Raw genomic sequence first — 27,283 nt, forward strand, 5'->3', positions numbered from 1 at the left:
TTAAAGGCAAGGAAGATATACACACACCGGTCTTCATGTACAAACATGAATGTTTTTGTTGATCTATTGGATTTCCTTGGGCAAGAGAGGTTTCAACAATTTATCGAACAAACACCTTTTGGTGTATTTTATGACATACACCACATAAAGATTCAATGTCAACTATTGCGACATTTGATGATTCTTGAATCTGAAAATGTCAGAGACGACATGTTTGTTGTGAAAATAAACGGTACAGAATTACATTTTGGAATCAAGGAATTTGCTGCGATAACTGGTCTTAAATGTGGACTTCTTACTGATTTTTTTTTAGATCCGTATATTCCCAATAGAATTATCTTAAAATATTTTGGGGATATGACAAAAGTTCCTAAGTTAGACTTCTTCCATAAGTTTAAACATGCTAACTTTTTTGGGACTGAAGACCGCTTAAAAATTGGCATTCTATACTTCATTACTTCATTTTTGACTGGTTCGGAGGCCTCAAAAACAACAATTCCTAAATTGTATTTTGATTTGGTTGAGTCCGGTCAATATGTCAACTTCCCATGGGGCAATGAATGTTTTAGATTAACTCTCAAAGCTTGTAGCCGTAGGCTGGAAAAGAATCCTACGTCATTCAAATTCAGTCAATTCCATATAGCATTGCAAGTTTGGTTTTATGAGTGTTGTCATCATTTTGACAACTCAGTTGCTATCCGTGTTTCAAATGTCACACCGCGTATTCTCAACTGGAAGACATCGAATGAGAGTATTTTCTTCGATGACTTAAAGAATACGATTTTCAGAACACATGGCAACCAGGTTATCGTTTAGTTATTGTCATTTACTAATTATAAGTTATTACATTTTTTTATATAAATTTTAGTTCTCACATCTTATTTTGTTATCATAGCATAAATTCAGAAACATAGTGCTTATTGACGAAGAGTTAAATGCCATGGATCAGATCAATTTGCATCAATCTTCTAGTCAACATGAGACAGAAGATCAAGCAACATCAGAAAGGCACGATGTTGACTTTGACGAAAAGTATGTAGAGTTGAAAAAGAAAATTGCGGAGGTATATAATTAAAAATTATGATTTAATATATTTTTTTTACCATATTACAAAGATTTTATCCACCTTTTCAATGTTTAATGACAGGTTCCGATGGAGTTGAAAGAACTGAAAGATAATGTTATTTTTCAATCCCTTTTCAATTAATTTTTATTAATTATGTTTCTGTAATATTTTAATGTTTAACATATATGTCTACATCTATTGATAAGGTTGACAAGCACATGACCGACATGAAAGCATATGTCGACAATTCGACAGAGTTGATAATTGAGGAGATTAGGTCGTCAAGAGGTCAACCATCACAAGCAACACACCAATAGTATTAAATGGTTTTACAAGTTAAAAAACTGAAACAGTTGGTGTATCATGATACGAAGTGTGTATGTGTAAGTAAATATGAGATGTGCGAATTTAGACTTAAGTTAGTATTATTTTGGTATGACCAAATTTTATGCATGATTTTCCAATTTCTGTCTGTTTAATATTGGTATTAAATTGGTATGACCAAAATGTTTATACAGTTTCTGCCTGTTTAATATTTTCATTTTTTGTCTGTTTAATATTTGAATTAAATTGGTATGATTTTCCAGTTTTGTCAGTGGTGTTATAATTTTTTTATTAATAATGTTTTAACTGTTATTGTTCAATTTTTTATGTTGGTTAAATTTTGGTATTGATACAATATTAAATATATGAAGGCAACATTAGTGAAATGTTATTGTTGGTTGTTTAAACTTTTGTATTAATCTTATATAAATTTTATATGCGACAGTTTTTTGCATTATTTTATGATTGAATTTTATATTACGTCATGCAATAGGATGATGTCCGTCAACATGTTGAAGAATCTGAAAAAGCTCCAATGGATCAGCCTTCAGTTTCAATGAGGGAATACGTTCATGCTTCAAACACGGATGGTATGGATTTCAATCTTATTATGATATGTATATTCACTTTCAAAGTTTTTTTAACATTTTTTTTTAATATATAGATGAAGCTCAGAAGTCAACTGACCAAACAATTGGTGTTGTTTTTAATGCTGACATACATTGATAATCAAATTCAAAACCACCAACATTGGATGATTATCCGGATTTTACTATGACACATATTGTTGCACTTGATCCAATTCTCAATGCTAATACAACCCCAGATGTGCAACCAAGAAATAGGAACCCCGGCAAGTATGACACATCTCTGTATATTCGGTTGTCAGAAGGCGAAAGCAGTTCAAGAAGAGTTCTTATTTTATTTCGTATTAAACATTCGTTTGAAAGTCACAATGGGTTTGAGGTTGCAACTGAGTTGATCGATGAGTTTAACAAATGAGTTTTCAAAGATGTCTCATCTAGGCGTGGCAGGTATATGTGTAAATAAAAAATAAAGCATTTTTTTTCTTTCAATATTATCCAATCAATTTGTATACATTGTTTTTAATATATTCTTACTGTTCACAGGAAATCTGCTTATTCAAAGCTCAAAGATAGTTTTGAACCTCAAATGGACTTTGGTGTTGTCAAAGTTGCAAAAAAGGATTTTTTCAACATAATGGTTAAACCTGGCAGGCCTTAGGAAGACGGGGTAAGTCTTATATATCAACCTTTTAAATAGTCAATCTAAAACTCGTATACCAGATTTTTGTACCTATATTTGTAGTTTCTGTTTAAAATATATATATCCATGTTGTATGCATATTGAATGATTTCTAAATAAACTTGGTATACAGTGTTCATGTATGCATTTGATATGATTTTTGATTTAATTTGGAATAAAAATAAACTTTCATGAACAATGCACTAAACATGATGGTAGAATGAAATTTATATGCATTCTGTATATATTTGAAACATTTTTTAATGGATTTTTAAATGTTAACAGCATGTTAATACCATTATGTATTATCTGCGAAAGAAGGCAAAGTACTCTCCCATACCACTATCATACAGTACGGTTGACTGTTGGTTTATGGCGTGGGTTGATAACATTGAGAAACAATGGAGAGAGTCAAATTGCGACATGAGATCCATTTCTCCCGACCATGATGTTGGACAGTGCATTAGAGGCTTCAAACTACTTGCCAACATTCCTTGGGACAATGTTGACAATGTCATTATTCCTGTCAATATTAGTGAGAAATGTCATTAGTCTTTGGTTGTATTCAGAATCAAGCTTAGATGTCTACATGTATACGACTCGATAAATGGAGGATTTGTTCACACCAAGAAAGTAAATGAAGCAGTTGGTAAACTTGCAACAATGATACCACTATTTTTGACGAGCACTGGATTTTATGGTAAAAGGCTTGATTTGTATGCAAATAAACTCCCTAAATATGTACACAAGTCTTAATCCGACCCACTTGATATCAAGCATATGATGCATGCCCCTCAACAAGAAGATATTTCAAAGTACGTATTTCTATACTTTACTGATTTCATTAGAAAAGAGTTAAATTAATTTATTTCTTCAATTTTTTTTTCTTTCTTATTTTTTTCATTTTTTCAGTGATTGTGGTTTGTACACATGTCTATTTGTTGAATACATCAGTAATGATGTTTTTGATATGCGTTCTATTGATATCGATGCAAAGTACCATCGTCAAAGGTATGCCACAATCATTTGGCATTATGGAAAAACAAAGAATGAAGATGGTGCGATCAGTGAGTGTCACGACCCGGGATCACCCCCTAGTCGTAACCGGCGTACTCGACCTCGAAGAGGTCTAATACAAGCCTCTTAGCAATTCATTCATCGCATAGACACTAAAACCATAAGGAATTAAAAACTTTCTTTACCAAGAAAACATTTCATAAAAAAGAAACAATAGCAAGCGGAAGACTTTATACATGATGTCTCAAAACCATCTAATACTTTAGAGTACAAAATTCAGGACCAATCCCATACACAACTTAAACAATACTAAAAAGACATAAAAGAACATATGGGGTATTGTCCTCGAATATATGAGGACTCACCAAGTCTTCATCTTCAACACTTAGAAACCTATCAAATAGCCATGACATGTCATCATCTCCAAATCCCTACACTTTAGTCCAAAAAGGAAAAGAAAGGGGTTAGCATAATTAAGTACTAAGTATGGAGACCATGCAAAAACATGCCAAAAAGGACATTTTCAAGGAAGTAAATGCTTTCATATCATTTGATAAAACCTTTCATTTACAAGTATAAGAGACATAATACAAGTCAACATTAACATATAAGACCATAGCCAATCATACATATACTCAACATATGTCCATATACAACCCATGCTTAACTTTAGAAGAACACATGTCATTTCATTACCGTAGGACCTCTACCTAATATAATCTTAAGACACACTTGAGTGAGACAAGAAGTGACTGCCCATACAACCTCTTCAAGCACAATTAAGTGTTCCCCAAGATTAACTTAGATAAGGACATTTCCTTTACAACATAACATCAATAGACCAACATTCTTTAAGAAACCATTTTGGAGACATTCAAGCACATAAAGGGACTTTCACATAATAGTTGTTAGACTTAGGGAACTCACTTTAGTATCTTCAAAGCCTACTCGTGCCATGTGTAGATAGCATCCCATACTACTATCTACACGTTGTAGAACCTATCCAATAACTAGAGTGCACATCCCATATGATGGGAATAGGCATTAACCGACATAGACCATGCGAGCTAGACATGGAATCCGGTGTCATAAACCCTACACCGTGAAAGGTGTTCTACTTGCCAAGGGTAGAACTAGGACACATCCCATGTAGGCACATGGTTTAGGGGATATCCAAAGATGTTCATTGTACTCTTGCCTCATACACGGGAGAGCTACCATCTTAACTATATCCACTCGGTGCTTAGCCTTAGTTCCCATAAAGTAATTTCATTCACATGTATGTGCTAGAGAGGGCACCATCATTAGGTCTACCAACCCATAGCACATCTACCAAGAAGGGCACCACAAGGATCTACCGATCAAGGTTCATTAAGGATAGCTCATTAAATCCCCCTGGAAGGGTGCCTTAGGCCTACCGATTTTTCATTAAGGGTGCCTTAAGCCTACCGGTCCAAGGTTCATCATTTCACACATGAGAAGGGCTACCACCATTAGGTCTACCGATTTCATGGTTTTACATTTACTTAGGAAAGCTAGACTTATGAAAGGGCACCATTTCTTAGTTTTGCCAATTCAAGTCTTGGCCTAGAATTCCTCTTTTAGCATTTATAGAAAGGGCACCATTTCTTAGTTCTAGCCCACTTCACACATTCATGTATTCAAGACTTTAAGTAACAAGGAGAGACACTTTAGTCTATCAACCAAGTCACATCATTATCATCTAAGGATACTTCATAATCCAACATCATTTCATATATACATCCTGAGAAGTCATACTTTAACTCACAATGCTATCCACTTTACATAGGATCATCACAAGATCACATAAAACTCATTCACACCATACCTTCACATATAGCTCCACATAAAACTCATTCACACCATACCTTCACATATAGCTCCACATAAAACTCATTTACATCATACCTTCACATATAGCTTCACATAAAACTCATTCACATCATACCTTCACATATAGCTTCACATAAAACTCATTCACATCATACCTTCACATAAAACTCATTTACATCATACCTTTACATAAAACTCATTCACATCATACCTTCACATAAAACTCATTCACATCATCCCTTCACATAAAACTCATTCACATCATACCTTCACATAAAACTCATTCACATCATACCTTCACATATAGCTTCACATAAAACTTTACATATAGCTTCATATAGGACTTTGCATATAGCCTCATATAGGACTTTACATATAGCCTCATATAGGACTTTACATATAGCCTCATATGTGTATAATAATACAACAATATAATAACATTTATATAATGCCATTCATGGCCTCAATTCACAATAATACAACAAATAACCACCTCCACCAAAGGTGGATCAAACCAATCAATAACAATTATACCAATACTAAGAGATTAAGCCATTTTACCATTCCCCAAAGCCATAACCAACATTACTTAATTCCTTACTAATTCAACATTATTCATAAAGTAGGTCAACTTACTATCCTTTCCAAGCCACATTTACCATTCTCATGATCAAACAATTCACAATAGAAAGCATAGGTAATCATGGTATTCAACTATACCATTTAAGCTAAGCATAAGCCCATAATCAACATGAAGATAAATTCACAATTTTTGCCCATTCAAGGCCAACATCCCACATCCTTCAATTCAATAAAGATTCTTAACAATTCACATATATAATACCATTTATGAACAACCCATATCATACTAAACACAATTTTTATAATCATCTACTCAAAATCAATACACCCACTTTATGGTGAAATTTAGAGAATTTGAGAAAACGTGGGTTCATGGGGATATCTTTCTAAGCACCATTAATAATCATTAATAACAATGTAAATCATCATTTAAAAACCTTTTTATGCAAGAACCCATGCTAGAATCGAAATTAGGACTTTAGGATTTTTGAAGAACTTTGAAAATACTTTGAATTAGCTCTTTGATTGAAAAGGGATCAAAGATAAAAAGTCCCCATACCTTAATATTGAGAAAGCCCACGAAAATCGATGAAAGAAGCCTCCAATTGAAACCCTAGGTCTTCAACCTTCTTCTTCCTTTAACTTGAAAGAAATATATGAAAGGAGATGGGTTTCTTTTTAATTGTAAGAGGAGTGACTTAAATGAAAGGAATTAAGTCATAAAAAGGTCTTATAGTTGCTAGGAAAAGAATAAAATAGCATAGGGTAAATTTTGGAAAAGTACTAAGGACCCATAAAGTCTTAACTTAAAAAAATTCTGCCCCTTCCCGTCTTAGTTTGCCCTTTTCTTCAGCCTGACAGTGCTTCAATATTTCAGGCATAATTTTTTACTCCAAGGTCGGAATTGGGCAAACTCGGTGGCGTTGGAAAGAGGACTCAAAGACCTTTAATTGGATAGGTAAAGGTCCACCTAATTCATTTTGAGCTAAAAGATATGACCATTTAAAGTTGACCCTTACAACTCACTAGTTCAAATGACTAGTTTTCCGGACGTCACGGTCATTTCTCATCATTTCATCAAGTTCTCAACTCCAAACTCACATGTGAGGCTCTAGTTTCACTAGTTCATTTTTAGGGTCGTTATAGTGAGAGTGAAGTTACTGGTACGGTTGCTAGCAAATTTGGTGGACCACGCATAGCAAAAGAACATGTTTCGGATACCACCAACTATCCTACACCAAGACAATAGACAAGAAATTAGATATAGTCTATTGCACCTTCTACTTTTTTAGAACAACATTTTATTTTATTTAACTTTTGGACAATTTTTTGTGTTAAAGTATTTGATAATATATAATATCATATGTTTAATTCCAGTCAGATATCTGTAACACCCCGACTTTTCAAAACGTCTAAATTAACTTGTATATTCGTGGAAAGACAAGGAGGGTGAGTAATAAATTAAGAATGATGTGGTATGTCCTATTTTAAGTGTTCAAGTGTTGCATCTCAAGTTAGGTAAGTTGCAAAATAAAAGTTGGCGGAAGTTATCGTAATTTCCTTCTTAAAGATTTCTCTGAAATTTGGGTCAAATGTCTTGGAGGTTTTCTCCCAATCTATAAAGAGTTATGGGGCCCACAAACTATTGAATCGAAGGTCTACGAGTCTAGTTTCCAACGCATCAAACCGTTCATTCATACGACTTCAGAATAGAGAGATATTCACATTTTCGTGGGACTGCGCAAGCAAGCGCGTGAGGTGGGGCCCTAGGTCGGTGGAAAGTGTATATATCTTCTTCTTCGAGTTTTTTCTTCATTTTAAGCTAAATATACAGAGAAAACATAAAAACCCATTTTTAGGATCAAGTGAAATATAGATTTTCTCGACATAAGTCCTTGACGAAAGTTGTTCTACGCGTTGGGCTCATCATCGTGGTATAATTTGTTTTATCGATTGCGTAGCATATCACATTTTAGAGATGGGACAGCAGGGGTTTGAATATATTTGAAGGTTTTAAGGTGAATTACGAACCTAAGATCGAGGTAAGACCCTTCTTTCATCGACTCTAGCTTTTATAAGCAGCAAATAGCAATTTGCGATGGAAATACATATCTTTTATTGTATTGTCATGGTATCTTTTATTTTATGTGTTGATTATGGTCCTACCTTGTTGTAGTATCGAGGGAGTTATGAGTTAAAGTCTTTTGGCCACGTGAATTTAGCGAAAAAGGTATGTTAAGACTATTCTCTTTCTATGGCATGTTTCCTTAAAGCTCAAGAGCAATGTAATTGAGCTGTTATCGTTGTTATACTTATAGTTATTATTGTTGATTGTTGGCTGCTCGAGTGCGTATAATCCTCTCTTATCGAGATTCTTATTCAGTAGTAACATTCGTATGTTGGACACGACTTAGAGGCTATTTGTATAGATTGTCTATAACTAAATTGCTCACTTTTAGTTGTTGGATTGTTATTGTTGCCTTTGGGCTATTGTTGTTAGCTGCAGGAATGTGATCTATGCCTAGCAGGGTTATGTTCTGCCTACAGGGCTATATGGATGCCTAAAAGGGCTATGAGTTGCCTACGGGGCTATATTGATGCCTAGAAGGGCTATGAGTTGCCTACGGGGTTATATTGATGCCTAGAAGGGCTATGAGTTGCCTACAGGGATATATATTGACGCCTAAGAAGGTTATGTGCTTCCTACAGGGCCATGTTGTTGCCTAAGAGGGCTATGTTGTTGCCTAAGAGGGCTATGTGACTGCCTGCGGGGCTAGGGGACTACCGATAGGGGTATACAAGTTGATTGGCACCTTTCGGGCTTATGGGGGCCTGAATAGGTGGTCTTGTGTGCTGTTTGTACCTACTGAGCTTATGGGGGCTTGGTTAGGTTGTTGTTTTTATTATTTTTGATAAATTTAGATTTAGAAGCAGGTCAATACAATTATCTTATCCTTAATTTATATATCAGATTATTCCAGTATATCAGGATACCTCATCATAGTCTATTGCCTTTCATACTCTGTACATTATTTTGTACTGACGTCCCATTGCCTTGGGGGCGCTGCATTCATGCATGCAGGTCCTGACAGATGACCGAGTAGACCTCCATATCAGCAGACTTGACTTTTATCCGATTGGTCAGCCCCTTTCCTCCGGAGCTGCCAGAGTTGGGAGGTTTGTTACATTTTGTTGTATATATTCTCATGGGTAGGTTGGGGCCCTGTCCCACCAATTTTTACTACTCTTAGAGGCTTGCAGACTAGTGTGTGGGGTTTATAGCTACGTTATGGCCATGCTGGCCTATGTTGTTGGTTTACTGAAACTTGTGAGCTGTTTGATGTATTGTACTGATATTTACCTATTTTTAGTTTTGGTATAGATATCATGGTGGCCTCGACGGCCCAATCAGGACTTCTGTGCTAATTGGATATTTCTTTACATGAACTCTTGGGAGTAGCTGGTTCTTTTGTAGATCTGTTGACAGGGGCCTTGCCGGCCGAGGGCTTAGTTTTAAGCCGAGATATACTTGTTTGTTTTCTTAATTGCATGTGACTGCCATGCGCTAATAGCAAATGGTTCAGCAGGGTCGGCTCGGGCCTGAGTTTTGGCTTTAGGAGTCAGTTGCGCCCTTTGAGTTTGGGGCGTGACAATATCATCTATGAAAGAATTACCATTTATCGGGATGCCAGTTATATACAGACTTCATAACAGTTGGATTCACTATTTGGGGTATATATTACGCATTGAATATACCATTTTCCGGAATGCCAGTTTTATATTCTAAACATATTTTTGGATGGAATGTGTATGAAATCTGATTAATACATGTATGCATCTGACTTTAATGTTTTGTATGTATGAATATTGTATGTCTGAATTCGTACAAAGATTTGATATAAACTGAAGTTAGTATTTGAATGACAGTTGAATAAGATTGATATAAAAATTGTTTTAATTTCATTTATAGTAGGACACAAGTTGGAAACTAAATTAATATTCATGATAAACTACATTAATTACTCAGGATACCAAATGCATTCCATAATTACCTTGTATAATTATCACTAATATTAACACTATCTTATATATTAAATTGAAATAAATTTTATTTCCAACAGTATGATATTTGAATGATTAAAGAATGCATCGCGTATAAAATATGAACAGTATATTAAACACTTAGTTATAATGCATTTCAAACCAATTATGTTTTATATCAAAACAAAAAATGAGTCTAAAAGACAAAACAAATAATCAATTTTTTTGCACAGGATAATTTGAACATGTCGTCCTGTTGTGGCCAACTTGACGACATCTACTACAAGTAACTTTAGACCTTTTGAATTTTACATCAGCAAACCTTTTCCAGCGTTCAAGTTGTGGTATTCCTGCTGCTCTCTTTGGACCAGGCGATATCAATTTAGGCTCTGAAACATAACTTGGTATATCCCATGAACTCTCGCATGGAAGAGGTTCAACAGGTATGACATATGTATCTTGAAAATTCTTCAGGCTATAAAAAAGAGAGCAATAATCTGTTTCATGCAGTCTTCTGTATCTAAGAACTGTTATTCCATGCCCGCACGGTATCTCATCATTTTGAAATCTTCCGTAACTACACATCTTAGTGTTTAAATTTACTATGTACCGCTTTGGGCCATCAACAACAATATGCATATCAACTATTGATGGTATTACCTAACACACAAAAATATTGATCATTAAAATACTGTTACAAAAAAACAAGTCACAAAAAAAAGGTACTGTTTATTCTAATTGGCAATTTATACAAAATTAATTCAATACTCATACTAATTTAATACATGAATACATTTAAATAATAAAGAATAAAGGGAAAATCATACCCTCATACTGCTAGACAAAGCAATACTTTTCTGGAGCACAAGATCATATTTTTTGGTAAGCTCTGATCTAGTTTTTGCAGCCTCCTCATTGTGCTTATGAATCCATCTACTCTCATAAATTCAAAAAGTGAAATCACTGGCAACCTCCTTGCTATCCTGTTAACATTATTCAAAGATTCGGCTACGTTTGAAGTCATGGTCCATATTCGCTTACATTTTGAATACGCCCTTGACCACTTGCTAGACCCGATATCATATAAATAATCTTTTATTCTTGGGTCTATCTGGTCTATTCTTTGCATAATCGCCTCAAATTGTTGTATTGTATAACCCTCTGCCATTGTAAAAAATAGCTTTTTCAAATCTTCAGTATTCCTATGAAAGTTCTTCAAAACATTACACCATAAGTGCTATATGCAAGCAAAATGTTCCAATCCAGGATATACTCTGGCAGTCCCTTTCCATATGCTCTCGTTTCTATCTGACATAAAACACATGTTTTCCCTTTCTCCATATGCTTCCCTAAACTGTTCAAAGAACCAGGTCTATGATGCATCATTCTCATAATCCACTATGGCATAAGCAAGTGGAAGTATGTGACCTGATGCATTAATTAAAACAAAATATCATACAAATTTATTGTTGATTATAAATGTAAAAGATTAAAAAAATACCTCTTGGATCCATAGTGCTTGCAGTCAACATTGTACCACCATATGCGCCTCTGAAAGCTGCCCCATCAACAACTACAATTGACCTACAATACTCCCAACCTCTAATACATGCTTTTAATGCAACAAATGCATATAAGAATTTATCACATTCCGTCTTTTCTAATTTTAAAATCGAACCAGGATATGTCTGCTCCAATATGTATAGATAACCTGAAATTTTTTCAGTTTTTACAATTAATTTTATAATTATATAGCTGAACATTACAACACAACAAATATACTAGCTGGATAAAACATGAATACCAATTATATTCAAATTATATACATAATAGATATTAATTGGATACAGAAAGGAAACAAAATGGATATTGGGAATTCAGTATGTAAACATACTGCATGCCAGATTGTTGCATTTTAAAATTCACACCGATTCAGTCAGTAATATAAAATACAAAATTTAGTTCTAAAAAAACCCTGGAAGTTTGGCATATGATTCGGCTAGATCTCCACGCACCAATTTTATCGCCTTTTCTTTAGCTCTCCAGGCCTGCATGTATGTTAGCGCAACATCATGCACTTTCAAAACGTCTTCAGCTATATCTTTTGGAGTGTATACAGTCGATGGATCAATAAATTTATCCATTATTAAAACAGCTACAACGTCAGTTATTCCCTGACGCCTTGCATACACTCTATCTCTAACGGAACAAGTGTGTTCCGCACAGTACTTTCTAATTTTAAATAGCTTCGATTGATTCAAACATGATGAGTTCATCATCCAGGAACAATTATCAGTAGGACACTTCAGGTAATAACTGTTTAAAAAACAAAAAAAAATCCATCAAAAACTGATATACTAAATACACTACAAAATAAATACACATTCAAACAATAAATAAAATCCTTACCAAGATGAACTAGAACGAGTCACAAGAAATCTAAATTTTTCCACAACTCCATAATGTCGCATAACCTCCATAAGTGTTTCTTTATCATTGTAAATATGATTTTCAGCTATAAATAAATTAGAAAGGTCACTGATTACTCCATTTCCTTCATCAGTATTCTCATCGACAACTCCATCTAAATTCACTCCTATCAAGCGGATGGAGTTGCTGGAGTATAAATCAAAGTTAGTGTTCTACTAACATCAGAATGTCTCCTATCCACAACAACTACAGAATCCTGATTATCTATTGCTATATTTTTCAAAGTTATGCACATTGAATATTTCGTAAAGAAATCTACATTAGATTTCTTTTGATCTAAAAAAACCCGCACACCTACATCATTGTGGATACTAACAGGGGGACATCTATCACTAACTATATATTTTATCTCTATATTGTGAATATTAGCATCTATCATTAGCTGCGATGTTATCACACTTACTAGACCACTATAAAGACTAGAATACTCATATATAATCCCTCCATCTGAAAATCAACATATTTCCCTGTTTCATTAAAAAAACTAAAATTAGTCTTACATAATAAATAAATAAAAAATTATACACACTTGTCATTATTTTTCCATACAAGAATCATTCATACAGTAAACTACAAACATATTTCATTTAAAAGAATAAAACAGATTTCATACCTACTTAATACAAAATTCATACATCCAATCATCATTTATACCAAAATTTATACATTTCTCATACCAACTTAAAATATTTTTAATACAATTATTCAAACTTCAAAATAACTTTTTTTACTAACTAGTTAACACACTTTCATATTAACTTAAAACAACTGTCATATAATTCTTCAATAATCTAAATAACCTTTTTTTCACATTACTGAATACACTTTCGTACCAAATTAATTATAATTACACTAAACCACTACCAAAAAACAGAAACTTACCAAAAAAATCACTAATATTACAATTTCACAACAAATAATAAGTATTATGAACAAAACGTATTGTTTATAAAAAAAAATATCACATTCAATATAGTTACACTTTACAGTTTCATTTTTTTTCTATTTCATTGAAATCCAAATAAAAACAGTAAACAATTAAAAATACTAACCTGAAGCAATCCATCTTCCGCCATGTTTAATTAATATTGATACGTAGTTGTCCATCACAAAAAAAACACGTTTTTTCAACAAAAAAATAAACCAAATTGTCGACAGTCTCAATTTCTGGAAGAAAAACGAAGAGAGAGAAACATAAAAGAAAAATGGATAAAATCTGATTTTTAAATTAATTTTAACAAATTGGAGTGAATTAAGGAAACTGAATATTCTTAATTAGTTTGAAATTCCTTAATTCATGCTAATTAATAATTATCTTAATTTAATTCAAATTTAAAAGCCATCCCTATTTCCCTTTTTTTCATTTTTTCATTCTTAAACATTTTATTTTAATTTCTTTTTATCAGTTTATTCTTTTCAAATCAAATGTTTTTAATTATTAAAAATATTTTTTTTTTTTAATAATATGTTACAACCTGAAATTTTTAATGTTATAACTTGAAAATCTAAATCTACTGCTATAACTCGAAAATATTAGTATAATATATGTCATATTAGAAATTTACACAAAAAAGAGTTCTTTTGGGCTTTGCGTTTACGACTGGATTGGCCTTTGGAGACCTAATACGGCCCAAGAGCCCACATGACGCGAGTGGTGCACCATTAATTTGGCGGGAACCCGAGAACGGCGGCTATATCTTTTTCCCGCCAAACCCCTAATCGTTTCCATATCTATTTTGTCTTTCTCTGAAGCTTTCACTTGTTTTTTGATCCATTTTTGAGAAATTTGAAGATCAAGAAATGGACAGCTATGGCGGTGGCGGGTACTTCGTCGACGAGAAAGCCGTTAGGGTCGAAAACATCTTCTTGGAGTTCCTCAAGAGGTTCAAATTTCTCTTACAATTTGTATTGAACAATTTCTCCCTTTTTTCTTTCTGGATCTAACATTGTGCTTTCAGTTTTCGAGTGGATGCGAACTCACGTGAGCCATTTTACGAGTCGGAGATTGAAGCCATGAGACCTAATGAGTCCAACACTATGTTCATTGATTTCTCTCACGTTATGCGCTTCAACGATATTCTTCAAAAGGCCATTTCCGACGAGTTTCTCAGGTATTTTGCTGTTGATATTGCTTTTTCACTGTGTATCTTGAAGAACAAGTAAAAAAAAGACTCGGACTTTGAATTTCGTTTGTAGGTTTGAATCCTATCTGAAAAATGCTTGCAAGAGATTCGTGATGGAATTGAAGCCCACTTTCATCACAGATGATAATCCTAATAAGGACATAAACGTCGCATTTTACAATCTTCCCCTGATTAAGAGGTTCGCTTCATTATAAAGCTGCTCCCTTTTATGTGATTCTAGTTAATGGCCATTTGCTAATTTGGGAAATTGGGCCCAGATTGAGAGAGTTGACTACCTCAGAGATAGGGAAATTGGTGTCGGTATCTGGAGTGGTAACTCGTACCAGTGAGGTCCGACCAGAGCTTCTACAGGGAACCTTCAAATGCTTGGACTGTGGAGCTGTGATCAAGAATGTTGAACAGCAATTCAAATATACCGAGGTTTAGTTTCTTAGTCATTCATCTGTCAATAAGAGGTCATTTTTATTGTTGTTGTTGGTTCATGGTTGTGTAGTAATTGGCCTTGTTAGTTGTGGACTCTCTCAAAAATGGAGAGTATACCTTTTTTTTTTTCTAATGTAAAGCACAATGGGAACTTATGTCATGCTATGATTAACAATAGTAACAATTGTGTCAACCAATGCCACAATTCAATAGCTCACAATTAACAACACCACGTTAGATATCCCCAGAAGTGATCAAGAATAGGCGTTGTGATCATGCACTGATTTATCTAGTGATTTCTATACTCCATGTCTACCAATTTTACTACTTATTATCTTCTCTTGAATGTTTATCACTCTTCTTTAATCTTATTGTTATGTCTTTGTAGCCCATAATTTGTATGAATGCAACATGTCAAAACAAAGCAAGGTGGGCATTACTCAGGCAAGAGAGCAAATTTGCAGACTGGCAGAGGGTCCGAATGCAGGAGACCTCCAAGGAGATACCAGCAGGATCCCTTCCAAGATCACTTGATGTCATTCTACGCCATGACATTGTGGAACAAGCCAGAGCAGGTGACACGTAAGTACAATCACTTTATACTAGTAGAGTAACCTTGTACTTAACTCGGATATGTTGCATTCTCATTGGTGTGCCTACTCTGTTGCAGGGTCATATTTACTGGTACCGTTGTGGTGATACCTGACATACTTGCACTTGCCTCTCCTGGGGAGAGAGCTGAATGTCGCCGTGATGCATCTCAGCGAAAGAATGGTACTGGTGCACAAGAAGGTGTGAAGGGTCTTCGAGCCTTGGGCGTTAGGGACCTCTCGTATCGGTTAGCATTTATTGCCAACTCGGTTCAGGTTAGTGACACTTTCAAATCAGATAACTTCTATTTTTGACTGGGTTCCGATAAAGGAACATCTCTTGTTGATTCCTTAATTTAAAAATCTTTGAAGTTGAATGAATATACTATTTGTTTGGAAATGCAGTCTTTTTTTCTACTCTCTACTGTGCATTTTACATACTGATGTATTCATCTCTGTTACTCAGATATGTGATGGTCGAAGGGACAATGACATCAGAAATAGAAGGAGAGATGTTGATGAAGATGAGAGTCCCCAGTTCATGGTTGGTCTTTCATTTGTCTTTTTCACTTTTCATTGAACAAAAAATATAACTAGAGTATCTGGTATATATTTCAGTGTGCATAGCTTCACTTTAGATGGTTCATAAAAGCAATCACAATTGGGTAGCTTTGTGCTATAGAACTCGGGATATTTATCAACACATTCATAGCCATTAAGATATGAATAAAATTGTTATATGTTTTGAGGGAGGAGAGGAGAAGAATATTTGGGATCAGACCTAGTCAGTCAGGCTCATTCTTGTGTATATACTATAGAAGGCTATGGCCCGTAGTCCATGAATATGTAACAATTGCATCGCAGTATGCAAGCTCCTTCTCTTGTCGTAATGTGCTAGTCAAATTTTTAATATACTGAACTAACTCAGTTCTGGTCAATCACTCCATTGGCAGACTGAAGAGCTAGAAGACATCCAACGAATGAGGAAAATTCCAGATTTTTTCAATAAGCTTGTTGAGAGTGTTGCTCCAACTGTTTTTGGTCACTCAGATATCAAGAGGGCAATACTGCTCATGCTTTTGGGTGGTGTTCACAAGTTTACTCATGAAGGCATTAATTTAAGAGGGGACATCAATGTTTGCATTGTTGGAGATCCTAGCTGTGCAAAATCTCAGTTCCTCAAGTGTGTTTTCTTCTCTTCTTTCTAATTTCTTCAACTTGTCTCTGTGCAAATGACTTACTTCTGCTACTTCATATATTGCCTAGATACACAGCAGGTCTGGTTCCTCGATCTGTCTATACATCAGGGAAATCCTCGTCTGCTGCTGGGTTGACAGCAACAGTGGCCAAAGAACCAGAAACTGGAGAATTCTGTATTGAGGTAGCTTGCAACTTTTTCTCCTCTTGTTACAAAAATGGGTAATTTGTTGTACGGAGTAGAAAATAAGTTAAGTTGCATCAGAAAGTCTAAAATATGTCATCTGTGATGACATTGAACAATTGCCTGTGACTATGTTATCTGCACTCCAAGTGCGTGAGGGGGGGGGGGGTCTGTGCAAATTAATCTGGAAATGAGTATTTCTAGACAACTCAGTTGAGTTAATTCTTCTTATGTTTTTCTTTTCTTTATTTGGATTTTTTTTCAGTATATTTTTATCATCTTAAATTCTATCCCATATCCTAATAAGTTTTCTTTATGCTTTTAGGCTGGTGCACTGATGCTTGCAGACAATGGTGTCTGTTGTATTGATGAATTTGACAAAATGGATGTTAGAGATCAGGTATTTACTCTTCATGCCATCTCATTTCTTCAGCACTTCTGTTTACTTTCAACAAGTTTAGCTCTGATACTGGAGATTTCTGCCATCTTTGAGGTTGCCATTCATGAAGCAATGGAACAGCAGACAATAAGCATAACTAAAGCTGGTATACAAGCAACACTGAATGCCCGGACTTCAATTTTAGCTGCAGCCAACCCCACGGGTGGGCGATATGATAAGACCAAACCTCTGAAGGTGACTATTGTTCTTGCTACTAACGCTTCCTCCTGATGCTGGTGTTTGTCTTCATTCATGCATATTTCATTTGTCATTTCTATTTGTCTAATAATAGTGTTTTCTTGTACAGTATAATGTTGCACTACCTCCTGCCATTCTTTCAAGGTTTGATCTGGTATATGTTATGATTGATGACCCTGATGATCAAACAGACTATAATATTGCTCATCACATAGTGAGAGTTCACCAAAGGCGGGAAAATCCAGTTGACCCTCCTTTTAGCACTGCACAAGTGAAGCGATACATAATGTATGCTAAAACACTGAAACCTAAGGTTTGTGATGCACCTTTGTATATCAAGGTTGTAGTAGATTCTGCTATCTGCTTACTGTTGTATTAAAAAAAATATTTGTATTATCCAGCTTTCTGCAGAAGCTAGAGAGTTGTTGGTTGATTCATATGTTGCTTTACGTCAAGATGACACTGCTCCAGGGAGTAGAGTTGCCTACCGCATGACTGTAAGACAGCTGGAGGCGTTGATCAGACTTTCGGAGGCTATTGCTCGATGTCACTTAGATATTCAGGTGCGAGAAGTGCTGAATTTTCATGTTGGTTTTTTAGTACATCATTGAATATATGCTCTCAACTGTGTATTTTGGGATAGGTGCAACCACGCCATGTACAAATTGCAAAGAAATTGTTGAAGACATCGATAATCAGGTACAAAGAAATGCATAGTACCTCACAGTGAAATTTTGAAAAGTCGCAAAGAACTGGATGTATGCACCAAATAGTTATGAAGAAAAATACACAAGCAATTTATGTAGATAACTGGACAATTCAACTTTTTATGCAGTGTGGAATCCAGTGAAATTGATCTATCTGAGTTCCAAAATGAGAATCCTGAGGATGGTGTTGGTGATACTCAAAATGGTACTGGTCAAGAGGAAACTGAACCAACTGAAGCTCCGGCTGAGTCAGTATCAGGGAATGCAGGTATGCAATATTCAATTGGTTGCTTTTTAGGATCTGATTTTCAAAATGCAGAGACTTCTTGTGTCTTAATTTGGTGGTTATCCATGTGTAGAAAATGGTGCTGGAACTACAAGCAAGCAAGGAAAGAAACTAGTCATTACTGATGAATATTTCCAGAGAGTCACCCGTGCTCTTATTCTGCGATTGAGGCAGCATGAAGAGACTGTATTGCAAGATGGTAAGTCAGCGCGTACAAAATTTACAGAATTTTTTGCTTAGGGTTGTTAGCAAAAGTTGAATTGAAGTTCTACAATGCTTTGTTTCGATGACATTAAATTTTCAGTGTGATATGATATATGGGGAAATAATGAAAAAGGGACACAACAAATAGGACCAGTAGGATCAAGTAATACAAGCTTGAAAAACATTCATTTGCTAGGGGGGAGAATTAAGTTTTAATCCTAGTGAAGACATTTTTCTTTTGTTGAATGTGGAATGCTCATAACCATTATACACCTGTAGGGACTGGATTAGCTGGAATGAGGCAGAAAGATCTTATACAGTGGTACGTGAGTCAGCAGAATGATAAGAATAGCTACAGCTCCATGGAAGAGGCAGCAGCTGAAGTCACGAAAGTGAAAGCTATTATAGAGGTAACCTTGGGATGTTTATCATTACAATGGTCTTGATAAATATATTTCCTATGCTCAACTGTTATTTGGACCATATTTATGTTGGACAGAGCTTGATACGAAGAGAAGGCCATTTGATAGTTGTAGATGATGGTACACAAGCAGGCGAGGAAAGTGGAAGGCAATCAGCATCCAGAAATGACCGGATTTTGGCAGTGGCTCCCAATTATGTTGTAGATTGATTTGGAATTCTTGTGAACAGGACAGAAAATCTGGGGCTGTTTGAGCTCAATGGCAGCGCGGCCTAAAGTACTAGGATTGGGGAATTGCGTTTTCTATTGTGAAAGCTGAGAAATCTTACACCCTTTGTGGAAATGTTCTACTATAGGAGACTAACTTGTTTAAGTTAAACTAATTGTTGTACCTGAGTTTGAGAATGTGAAGTTATCAGGCCTATCTGTACTAGTATTAGTATTTGTGCTTGTTTATGTTCAATATAAAGTATCAACTGGAATTAGTCTTCTGGATTCATTAAGCTGAAATGGTGCATTTTAAATCTAGATATTTCATATTCTAACCAACTCATGAGTCATGAAATTGTTGCTATAATGTCCTTTTATTTATTTATTTTTATCTTCAAAGAGAGCCTAGTACAAGGTGCATCTTTGAGGGATATAAAATTAAGAACACAAAAAGATGAAAAACAGTGTAAACGATCGTTTTCAAGATTGAGAGAGATTTTCAATTACTAAGATATAACTAACTTATGTGTCATATTCATTTTAGTTAAGAATAACGTTTTAGTTAGGAAGAATGATTTATGTGATTTTGATGAAAGACTTATTTATACGTTTTTTCTTGCATACTCAAAAGAATGCTACTTTCAAAAATTATTCTATACTTTAAAATTTTGTACCTAAATCAAACTAAAAAACTTAAAATGTGATGAAAGCGACATCTACGAAGTAGCGACTTTTTAGGAGCGTGATTATAGCAATAGATTTGCCACTTAGAGTTCTCCACTTCAACAAGAGACATAAATATTGTCAATTTCAATCTGCTGAGTTGGACCTAAAGAACATATGTGGAAAAGTTTTGGATAAGACAGCATATTCTTGAACTAACTTTTTAACAAATATTTTACCTTACGTTTTCTTTCATCAATTTTTTTTTAAAATTTTATTCATCTATTCTATTTTCTAACAAATCAACTAAATTTTATTACTTCCTTTCAATTTTGCATTTTGTATTAAGCTATTAAATTTTATTTCCAAATATCTATTTAATCATAGATTTTGGATTAAATTTCAAAAATTTATTTTAAAAAATTTTTCAAGTCACTTTCATTCACAGAACTTTAAATATTTCAAATGAATATCTAAACACGTTAATTTTCAAATTCAAAATTGTCAAACGAGAGTGTTAGGTATTACTATTAGTTCTCAAATTTATTGGAATTGACGATATATTAAGAACGTGTCTAGTCATCAATACCTAGATAATAAAGGACTAGGTAAAAATAAAGTACTAATAAATAATTTCTCAAAAGGAAAGAAATATTAATTGTAATATATTTCCATTTTTATTTCTATAGTAGTTTTGAAAGAGGGACTAGGGAAATCCTCTCTTTCGCCCTGACATTTTAATACATATAGCCATAAAGCCGCCATCGCTTCATATTTCATACCTAACAAAGTTTCCGCCATCATTCTCTCCTACCATTCTTCCTTCCCCTTTCATCTTTCCTTCATATCTCAGTAAAGCTTTAAACAAGTTGCTGTTCGGTGCGCCGGGTAATTTCAAATCCATCTTTAGTAGGTAAAGTTAATTGCTATGTATATATTCTCTCTACATTCTAAGTTACTGCACTGTTTTTCGAGTTTCTGTATTTTGTTATGGCGAAAACAGTTGATAAATAGTGTTGTTCTTCATTGTAGATTGACGAGGGGAATCAGAGATGAAGTATGTGTTGGTTACTGGAGGAGTGGTTAGCGGGCTCGGTAAAGGAGTCACCGCCAGCAGCATCGGTCTTATTCTTAAGTCCTGTGGTCTTCGCGTTACTTCCATTAAGATAGGTTGGTCTCAGCTGATTTTATAATATATGTATATACCCTGTTACAAGAAACAGAGTGATTTTCTCTCGTGTATGTGAATGGGAATTTACTTTGGCCACCGTGTAAATTTTTGTGGGAAGAGATTATTGTTGTTTTTATTTATAAAAAAAAAAATCTTGAAGAAAGTTAATAAGTTTTCCTTGTGTTAGGGAGCATTACTTTTCTTTATGTTCTTTTTGTGGTATCGATGCTAAGTTGGTTAAGTTTCAAGCATTTTCTTGATCAAGAAACCATTTACTAATTACTACCCCAACCCTAATTGTATTTTTAAACTTTTTGGATAGAATCTTGAACTACTGGAGAAGCCAAGAAAGTTAATAAGTTTTCCTTGTGTTAGGGAGCATTGCTTTTCTTTATGTTCTTTTCTGGTATTGATGCTAAGTTGTTAAGTTTCAAGCATTTTCTTGATCAGAAATCATTTACTACCCCAATCCTAATTGTGTTTTTAAACTTTTCGGTCGGAATCTTGAACTACTGTTTGCGCAAAGGAGAAGTGGAGAAACTTAATAAGTTTTCCTTGTGTTAAGGAGCATTGCTTTTCTTTATGTTCTTCTTGTGGTATTGATGCTAAGTTGGTTAAGTATCAAACATTTTCTTGATCAGAGACCATTTACTACCCCAACCCTAATTGTATTTGTTCCTTTCTTTTGAGTTTGTTATTCATAATTTTTGACAAGCATATGCTATTTTTGGTTTGTTTGATTCTCCATCAAGTTATATTAATTGTCATGGTATGTATCTGTCCTCCTTTTTCATCCGATTTCCCTTGTTCAGATCCTTACTTGAACACCGATGCTGGAACAATGTCTCCATTCGAGCATGGAGAAGTATTTGTCTTGGATGATGGCGGAGAGGTTAGTCAGTAACCTTTCATATTATCAATTCATTAGTGCTTTTGTGTTCTGAAAAAGATTTTGTTTCATCTTCTCTCTAGACATCTGTAGAGGTCAGGTGGAGCGGTCAGAGCTAGAACAAGTTCCTTAAACTTTGAACATATTAATGTGATATCTTGCAGTAATCAGTATAGTCTTTCTAGACTTAAGCTAAACATGTTACTTAGTTTTCTGATGGCGACTCTGTGCCCTGATAGTGTTACCCATAGCTCTTGTTCTTCATTTAGGGGAAAACTTCCGGTTGCTCTGTTTTATTGTTATTGTGTCAACTTTTATAGAGAGAGTAGAGACAAACATTATTGATTTAAGACTCAGGAAAGGTAAAGTGGAATTTTTTGTGTTGATGCCAATAGATCATTGCTTTATTTTCTTTGGTTTTGTAGGTGGACCTAGACCTTGGTAACTATGAGCGCTTTCTGGATATTAAGTTGACACGTGACAACAATATAACTACTGGAAAAATTTACCAGGTATGTTGTCAAAAATCGGTAATTTCTTCCTACATGGTTTTATGGATTCATGCTTCCTCAAATTCATGTAATGAAATCCATGAATGCAAGATGTTTAGCTTGAGAAACTGCTTGAATTCCATTTTCAGTCTGTTCTTGATAAGGAGAGAAGAGGAGATTATTTGGGGAAGACTGTTCAGGTTTGTCGCTCTTCCAGAGTACATTTTCATCTACCTTAAGTTATGCTCTTACTAATCTGCCCACTTGTTTAGGTCGTCCCTCACATTACAGATGCCATTCAAGAGTGGATTGAACGTGTGGCTGTCATACCAGTTGATGGAGAGGATAGTCCAGCTGATGTTTGTGTCATAGAACTGGGTGGAACTATAGGTATGGTCAAATGATGTTTGACAGTAGGCACGATAAGTTGTTTATGGATCTGTTTTCTCAAAGTAACTGATCCTTGTGCAGGAGATATTGAGTCTATGCCATTTATTGAAGCTTTAGGACAATTCTCATATCGTGTAGGTAAGGTTGCGAGTCCAAGTTTAAACTATGACATCACCATAGAATGAATTTTGTGCCCCAGGAAATACAATTGTTAAGTTTAGTGCTTGAATGCAATTAACGTTTTTCAATTTGCTGCTTCTTAGGTGCTGGAAATTTTTGCTTGATACATGTCAGCCTTGTGCCCGTTTTGAATGTAGTTGGTGAGCAGGTAGCTTCTGATCAAAGTGTATTTACATTAATCTTTCTTGTTTAAGTAACTAGTTAGTTGAGTGCCTAAGCTCTTTTCAATTTTCAGAAAACAAAGCCAACTCAACACAGTGTCAGGGGTTTGAGAAGCCTGGGACTGACTCCAAATATTTTAGCATGCCGGAGCACAACGGTTTCTCTCTCTCTCTCTCTCTCTATATATATATATATATATATATATATATTCGTCTCTCCAAGTGTCTTTTCATCAGCTTTCTATCCATGTTATTTATGTATATGTTTAGGTTTGTCAAGTTCAGCTTTTGAAGTTCGTTTTCTTATTTAGGGACTTGATGATAATGTGAAGGAGAAACTTTCCCGTTTTTGCCATGTTCCGGTATTGTTTTCTTTCTTTTATACAATCTATATCTCCAAACACCTATATCTTATATCTGGCCATGTATTATATGTGATTCTCTGGTGCTGAAGTTCTGTGTATCTTGGTTTCCAGGTAGATAGCATCATCAGTCTTTACGATGCCTCAAACATTTGGCGAGTTCCTTTGATTTTAAGAGTGAGTAGTGTTGGTGCTCTTATTTTGATGTTTTTGCATAAATTTTCACGGTGAGTTTTAAGAAAAAAATATTTTCTTCGTTGGACCAGGATCAGAAGGCCCATGAAGCAATTCTGAAAGTCCTGAACCTTAAAGGGTAAGCCTGATGAGCTCCACTTTAAATGTCTTTCGTTTCTGTTATGTGATGGCCTGTAGTCTTCAATCTTCAGCTTTCAGTATCTTCACTTTTGTGACATTTCGTATATGGTAAAATATTTTGGTTTTTGTCATTCATAGAGTTTCTCGGGAGCCTGTCTTTGGAGAATGGACATCTCGGACTGAACTTTGTGACAGACTACATGAGCCAGTATGTCATAGGATATATATGTTAATTCTCTTTTCGTTTTGGAGTTTATCTCTCATATTGTCTAAAACCTTTCATAATTTGCCATCCATACAGGTTAGAGTTGCCATGGTGGGAAAGTACACAGGACTTTCAGATTCATATCTCTCAGTACTGAAGGTGAATATCTCATCTAGACTTCTCTCAAGTCAAATCTAGATCAACTGACACTTTTTACTTGCACTTATCTACTCATGTGATTGTTGTTGGGCTTATATGGTTAGCCTCTCAAACGTTTTCCAGCATAGAATAAATAAACACTTTCCTCTGCTTTAATGCCCTTCTCATTTTGATCTCGTTACTTCTTTTAGGTGATTGCTGTAGTCTGACTTATTTTAAATTCATATAGTTTCTCTGGTAGAATTAATAACCATCTGATTGATTTATTTTTTGTCCTTTCAGGCTCTTTTGCATTCCTCTGTAGCTTGCCGCAGGAAACTCTTTGTAGATTGGGTTCCAGCCAGTGACCTTGAAAATGAAACTGCCAAAGAGGTATTTTTTGTCCGTCTTTGTGTCTTTGCTTTATATCTTGTATGACAAAAGCTGACTTTTAATTTCCAATTGCAGAATCCTGAAAATTATAGAAATTCGTGGAATTTGCTGACGGTTCGGATAGTCTCATTCCTCAACGTTATATGATAGCTGATCTTACCCTTTAGTACCCCTACTTAATCTTATATACTCTTGTGACGTCTGACTGAGTCATCTGTTAATAGGGGGCGGATGCTATAGTAGTTCCCGGAGGATTTGGTGATAGAGGTGTGGAGGGTAAAATACTTGCTGCCAAATATGCACGTGAAAACAGGATTCCTTACCTGGGCATATGTCTAGGCATGCAAATTGCTGTTATCGAGTATGCTAGATCCATTCTTGGGTTGCAAGATGCGAACAGTACAGAGTTTGATCCCAACACTCTGAATCCTTGTGTAATTTTTATGCCGGAGGTAAAGTTCTGACACTTCCCCTTAGTCATGAATTTCCCTCATGATTTTCATGTATTTTAGGTCTCATTTTAGTACTGGGTATATTAATCTGTAGACCATATTCACAGGGTTCAAAAACGCATATGGGTGGTACCATGCGTCTTGGATCAAGAAGAACTTATTTTCAAGTCAAAGATTCTAAATCTACAAAACTGTAAGTACTTCCTTTCCTCCAACCGCACTGCATTGACTATATCTTGATTTGAAGCCATTCTGGAGGGCTTCTCCTATTGATATTACCAAGTGGTTAAACTATATCTTTTCTCAGATTTGGCAACCGGAGCTTTGTAGATGAGAGGCACCGTCATAGATATGAGGTACACCACGTTTTTTTCTTCTGTAAATTTGGAACTGTGGTGTAACTATTGCAGGTGGACTGGTTTAACTATATGTGGACTATAAGATGTGATATCTTTAGTAAGGGACGTATGCTAAAAACTTATTTTGTGCTGTGTAGGTGAATCCTGATATGGTGCAGCAATTTGAAGATGCTGGCCTTTCTTTCACTGGCAAAGATGAAACTGGTCGCCGCATGGAGGTGAACCTTTATATAATTGAATTATGAATTCATGATAGATACTCGTAGTGTTATTGATTTAATTTTCTATTTCTTCTACAGATTGTTGAGCTGCCTAATCATCCGTACTTCATTGGTGTTCAATTTCATCCAGAATTTAAATCAAGGCCAGGAAAACCGTCTGCCGTGTTCTTAGGTATTCCTCCCTTCTTTATCCTTCTGCTCATAGCCAGCTTGAATACCTCATGCTTACTTTGGAAGTATCATTTCACATTATATGTGGCTCGCTTCTTCTAGTTGATCCGGAGAAGTCAATGTATACATCTTAGATTATTTGATTTGTTGACATAAAACTGAAGATTGGTACTTTGAAGGAATTAAGTGAATGAAGGTCTTTTCTAATCGTGAAGTTCAACTCCTAATGTTATGAGTAGTCTCTCTCTTATTTTGAATCTTCTAATGCTCCTCGTTATGATCTTATTCCTATTTCTCTGAACAGGGCTTATAGCAGCAGCATGCGGGCAGCTTGATTCTCTTTTGAATAAGGGTGGAGCACCGACTCATGTACTTAGCAATGGTACATCTGGTGAAAAATTGCATCGAAATGGAAATGGAAATGGAACGACTCTTGCCAATGGATCTTTAGATGGGATTTATCGCAATGGGAATGGTGTACATGTCTAATGAAACAGTAAAAACACTATTCGGGTCGATTGCCTTGTGATCTTTTATCAATCAAATTTTGCTAGTGCATTTCCTCCAGTCGATATGTATAGGTTTTACTTACAGCTTCTCTCGTTAAGGTTATCTAGGTATAGAGCTAAATTCCGGTCTTTCTTACGGAGTTATAGCGGCAGCAAGTTAATTTAGGCATTTATTTTGAACAATTAAAAAAACTCTTTTGATTACCTCTCCAATATGAAACTTGTGTTTGGTAGTAAAAGGTTGAGACCTAATTCGATCTTTATGGAGTTCTAGAGATGGTTTTCTCACAAAGTTTGTTATATCATCTATATCCACTTCCAGTTTACATTGATTGTTTCTTTAGACCTACATAAAATTTAGTTTACCGTAGAGTATACATGTATGCATTAAATTCTTAACAATATTTTGTTAAAAGACCAGAAGAGAAGCCAATAGTTTTGTTTGATTTTCCATATAACAATTGCCTTCTTGCACAAATAGACCTTTGTTAAACAACAGCACTACAAATTTGAGGCTGGCTCTCAATATTGCTTTGTCTTATCAAACAAAATGTTATAATGAGGTGCTGG

The 27,283-nt window shown here is 35.0% G+C and overlaps 3 protein-coding genes and 1 pseudogene across 5 annotated transcripts in view; 2 read left to right on the forward strand and 2 right to left on the reverse strand.

Annotated features, from left to right (window-relative positions):
• The window catches only part of LOC125821974 (zinc finger CCCH domain-containing protein 1-like), a 325,811-nt gene that overhangs the window by 69,353 nt on the left and 229,175 nt on the right, over positions 1–27,283 (reverse strand). The gene's annotated exons all lie outside the window — the stretch shown is intronic.
• LOC125821897 (uncharacterized) lies at positions 7,230–13,716 on the reverse strand (annotated as a pseudogene).
• Positions 14,354–19,958, forward strand: LOC125821959 (DNA replication licensing factor MCM6). The gene is made up of 18 exons (XM_049501314.1): positions 14,354–14,523; positions 14,599–14,751; positions 14,837–14,962; positions 15,042–15,204; positions 15,596–15,789; positions 15,878–16,073; positions 16,264–16,341; positions 16,751–16,980; positions 17,064–17,178; positions 17,504–17,578; positions 17,672–17,812; positions 17,925–18,128; positions 18,217–18,378; positions 18,459–18,514; positions 18,651–18,790; positions 18,882–19,007; positions 19,292–19,422; positions 19,512–19,958. The coding sequence occupies exons 1-18, from the start codon at positions 14,441–14,443 to the stop codon at positions 19,641–19,643; spliced, it is 2,505 nt and encodes an 834-aa protein (XP_049357271.1). The 5' UTR covers positions 14,354–14,440; the 3' UTR covers positions 19,644–19,958.
• On the forward strand, positions 21,021–26,926 carry LOC125821963 (uncharacterized). 2 transcript variants are annotated; one of them, XM_049501323.1, is made up of 22 exons: positions 21,021–21,219; positions 21,339–21,476; positions 22,290–22,369; positions 22,792–22,878; positions 23,007–23,057; positions 23,130–23,247; positions 23,329–23,385; positions 23,511–23,575; positions 23,663–23,746; positions 23,900–23,950; positions 24,065–24,127; positions 24,217–24,263; positions 24,404–24,473; positions 24,567–24,629; positions 24,912–25,001; positions 25,077–25,115; positions 25,226–25,453; positions 25,561–25,646; positions 25,761–25,809; positions 25,950–26,030; positions 26,112–26,205; positions 26,509–26,926. In XM_049501323.1, exons 2-22 carry the CDS (start codon positions 21,359–21,361, stop codon positions 26,691–26,693), a joined length of 1,806 nt encoding a protein of 601 aa, XP_049357280.1. In that variant the 5' UTR covers positions 21,021–21,219; positions 21,339–21,358; the 3' UTR covers positions 26,694–26,926. The 2 variants fall into 2 exon arrangements, with proteins under 2 accessions (XP_049357280.1, XP_049357281.1); XM_049501324.1 differs by having other exon boundaries at positions 21,183–21,219; positions 21,348–21,476.

The sequence above is a fragment of the Solanum verrucosum genome, unplaced genomic scaffold (genome assembly GCF_900185275.1).
Source record: "Solanum verrucosum unplaced genomic scaffold, falcon-dt-bn FXZP01000103.1, whole genome shotgun sequence".
Lineage (NCBI taxonomy): Eukaryota > Viridiplantae > Streptophyta > Magnoliopsida > Solanales > Solanaceae > Solanum > Solanum verrucosum.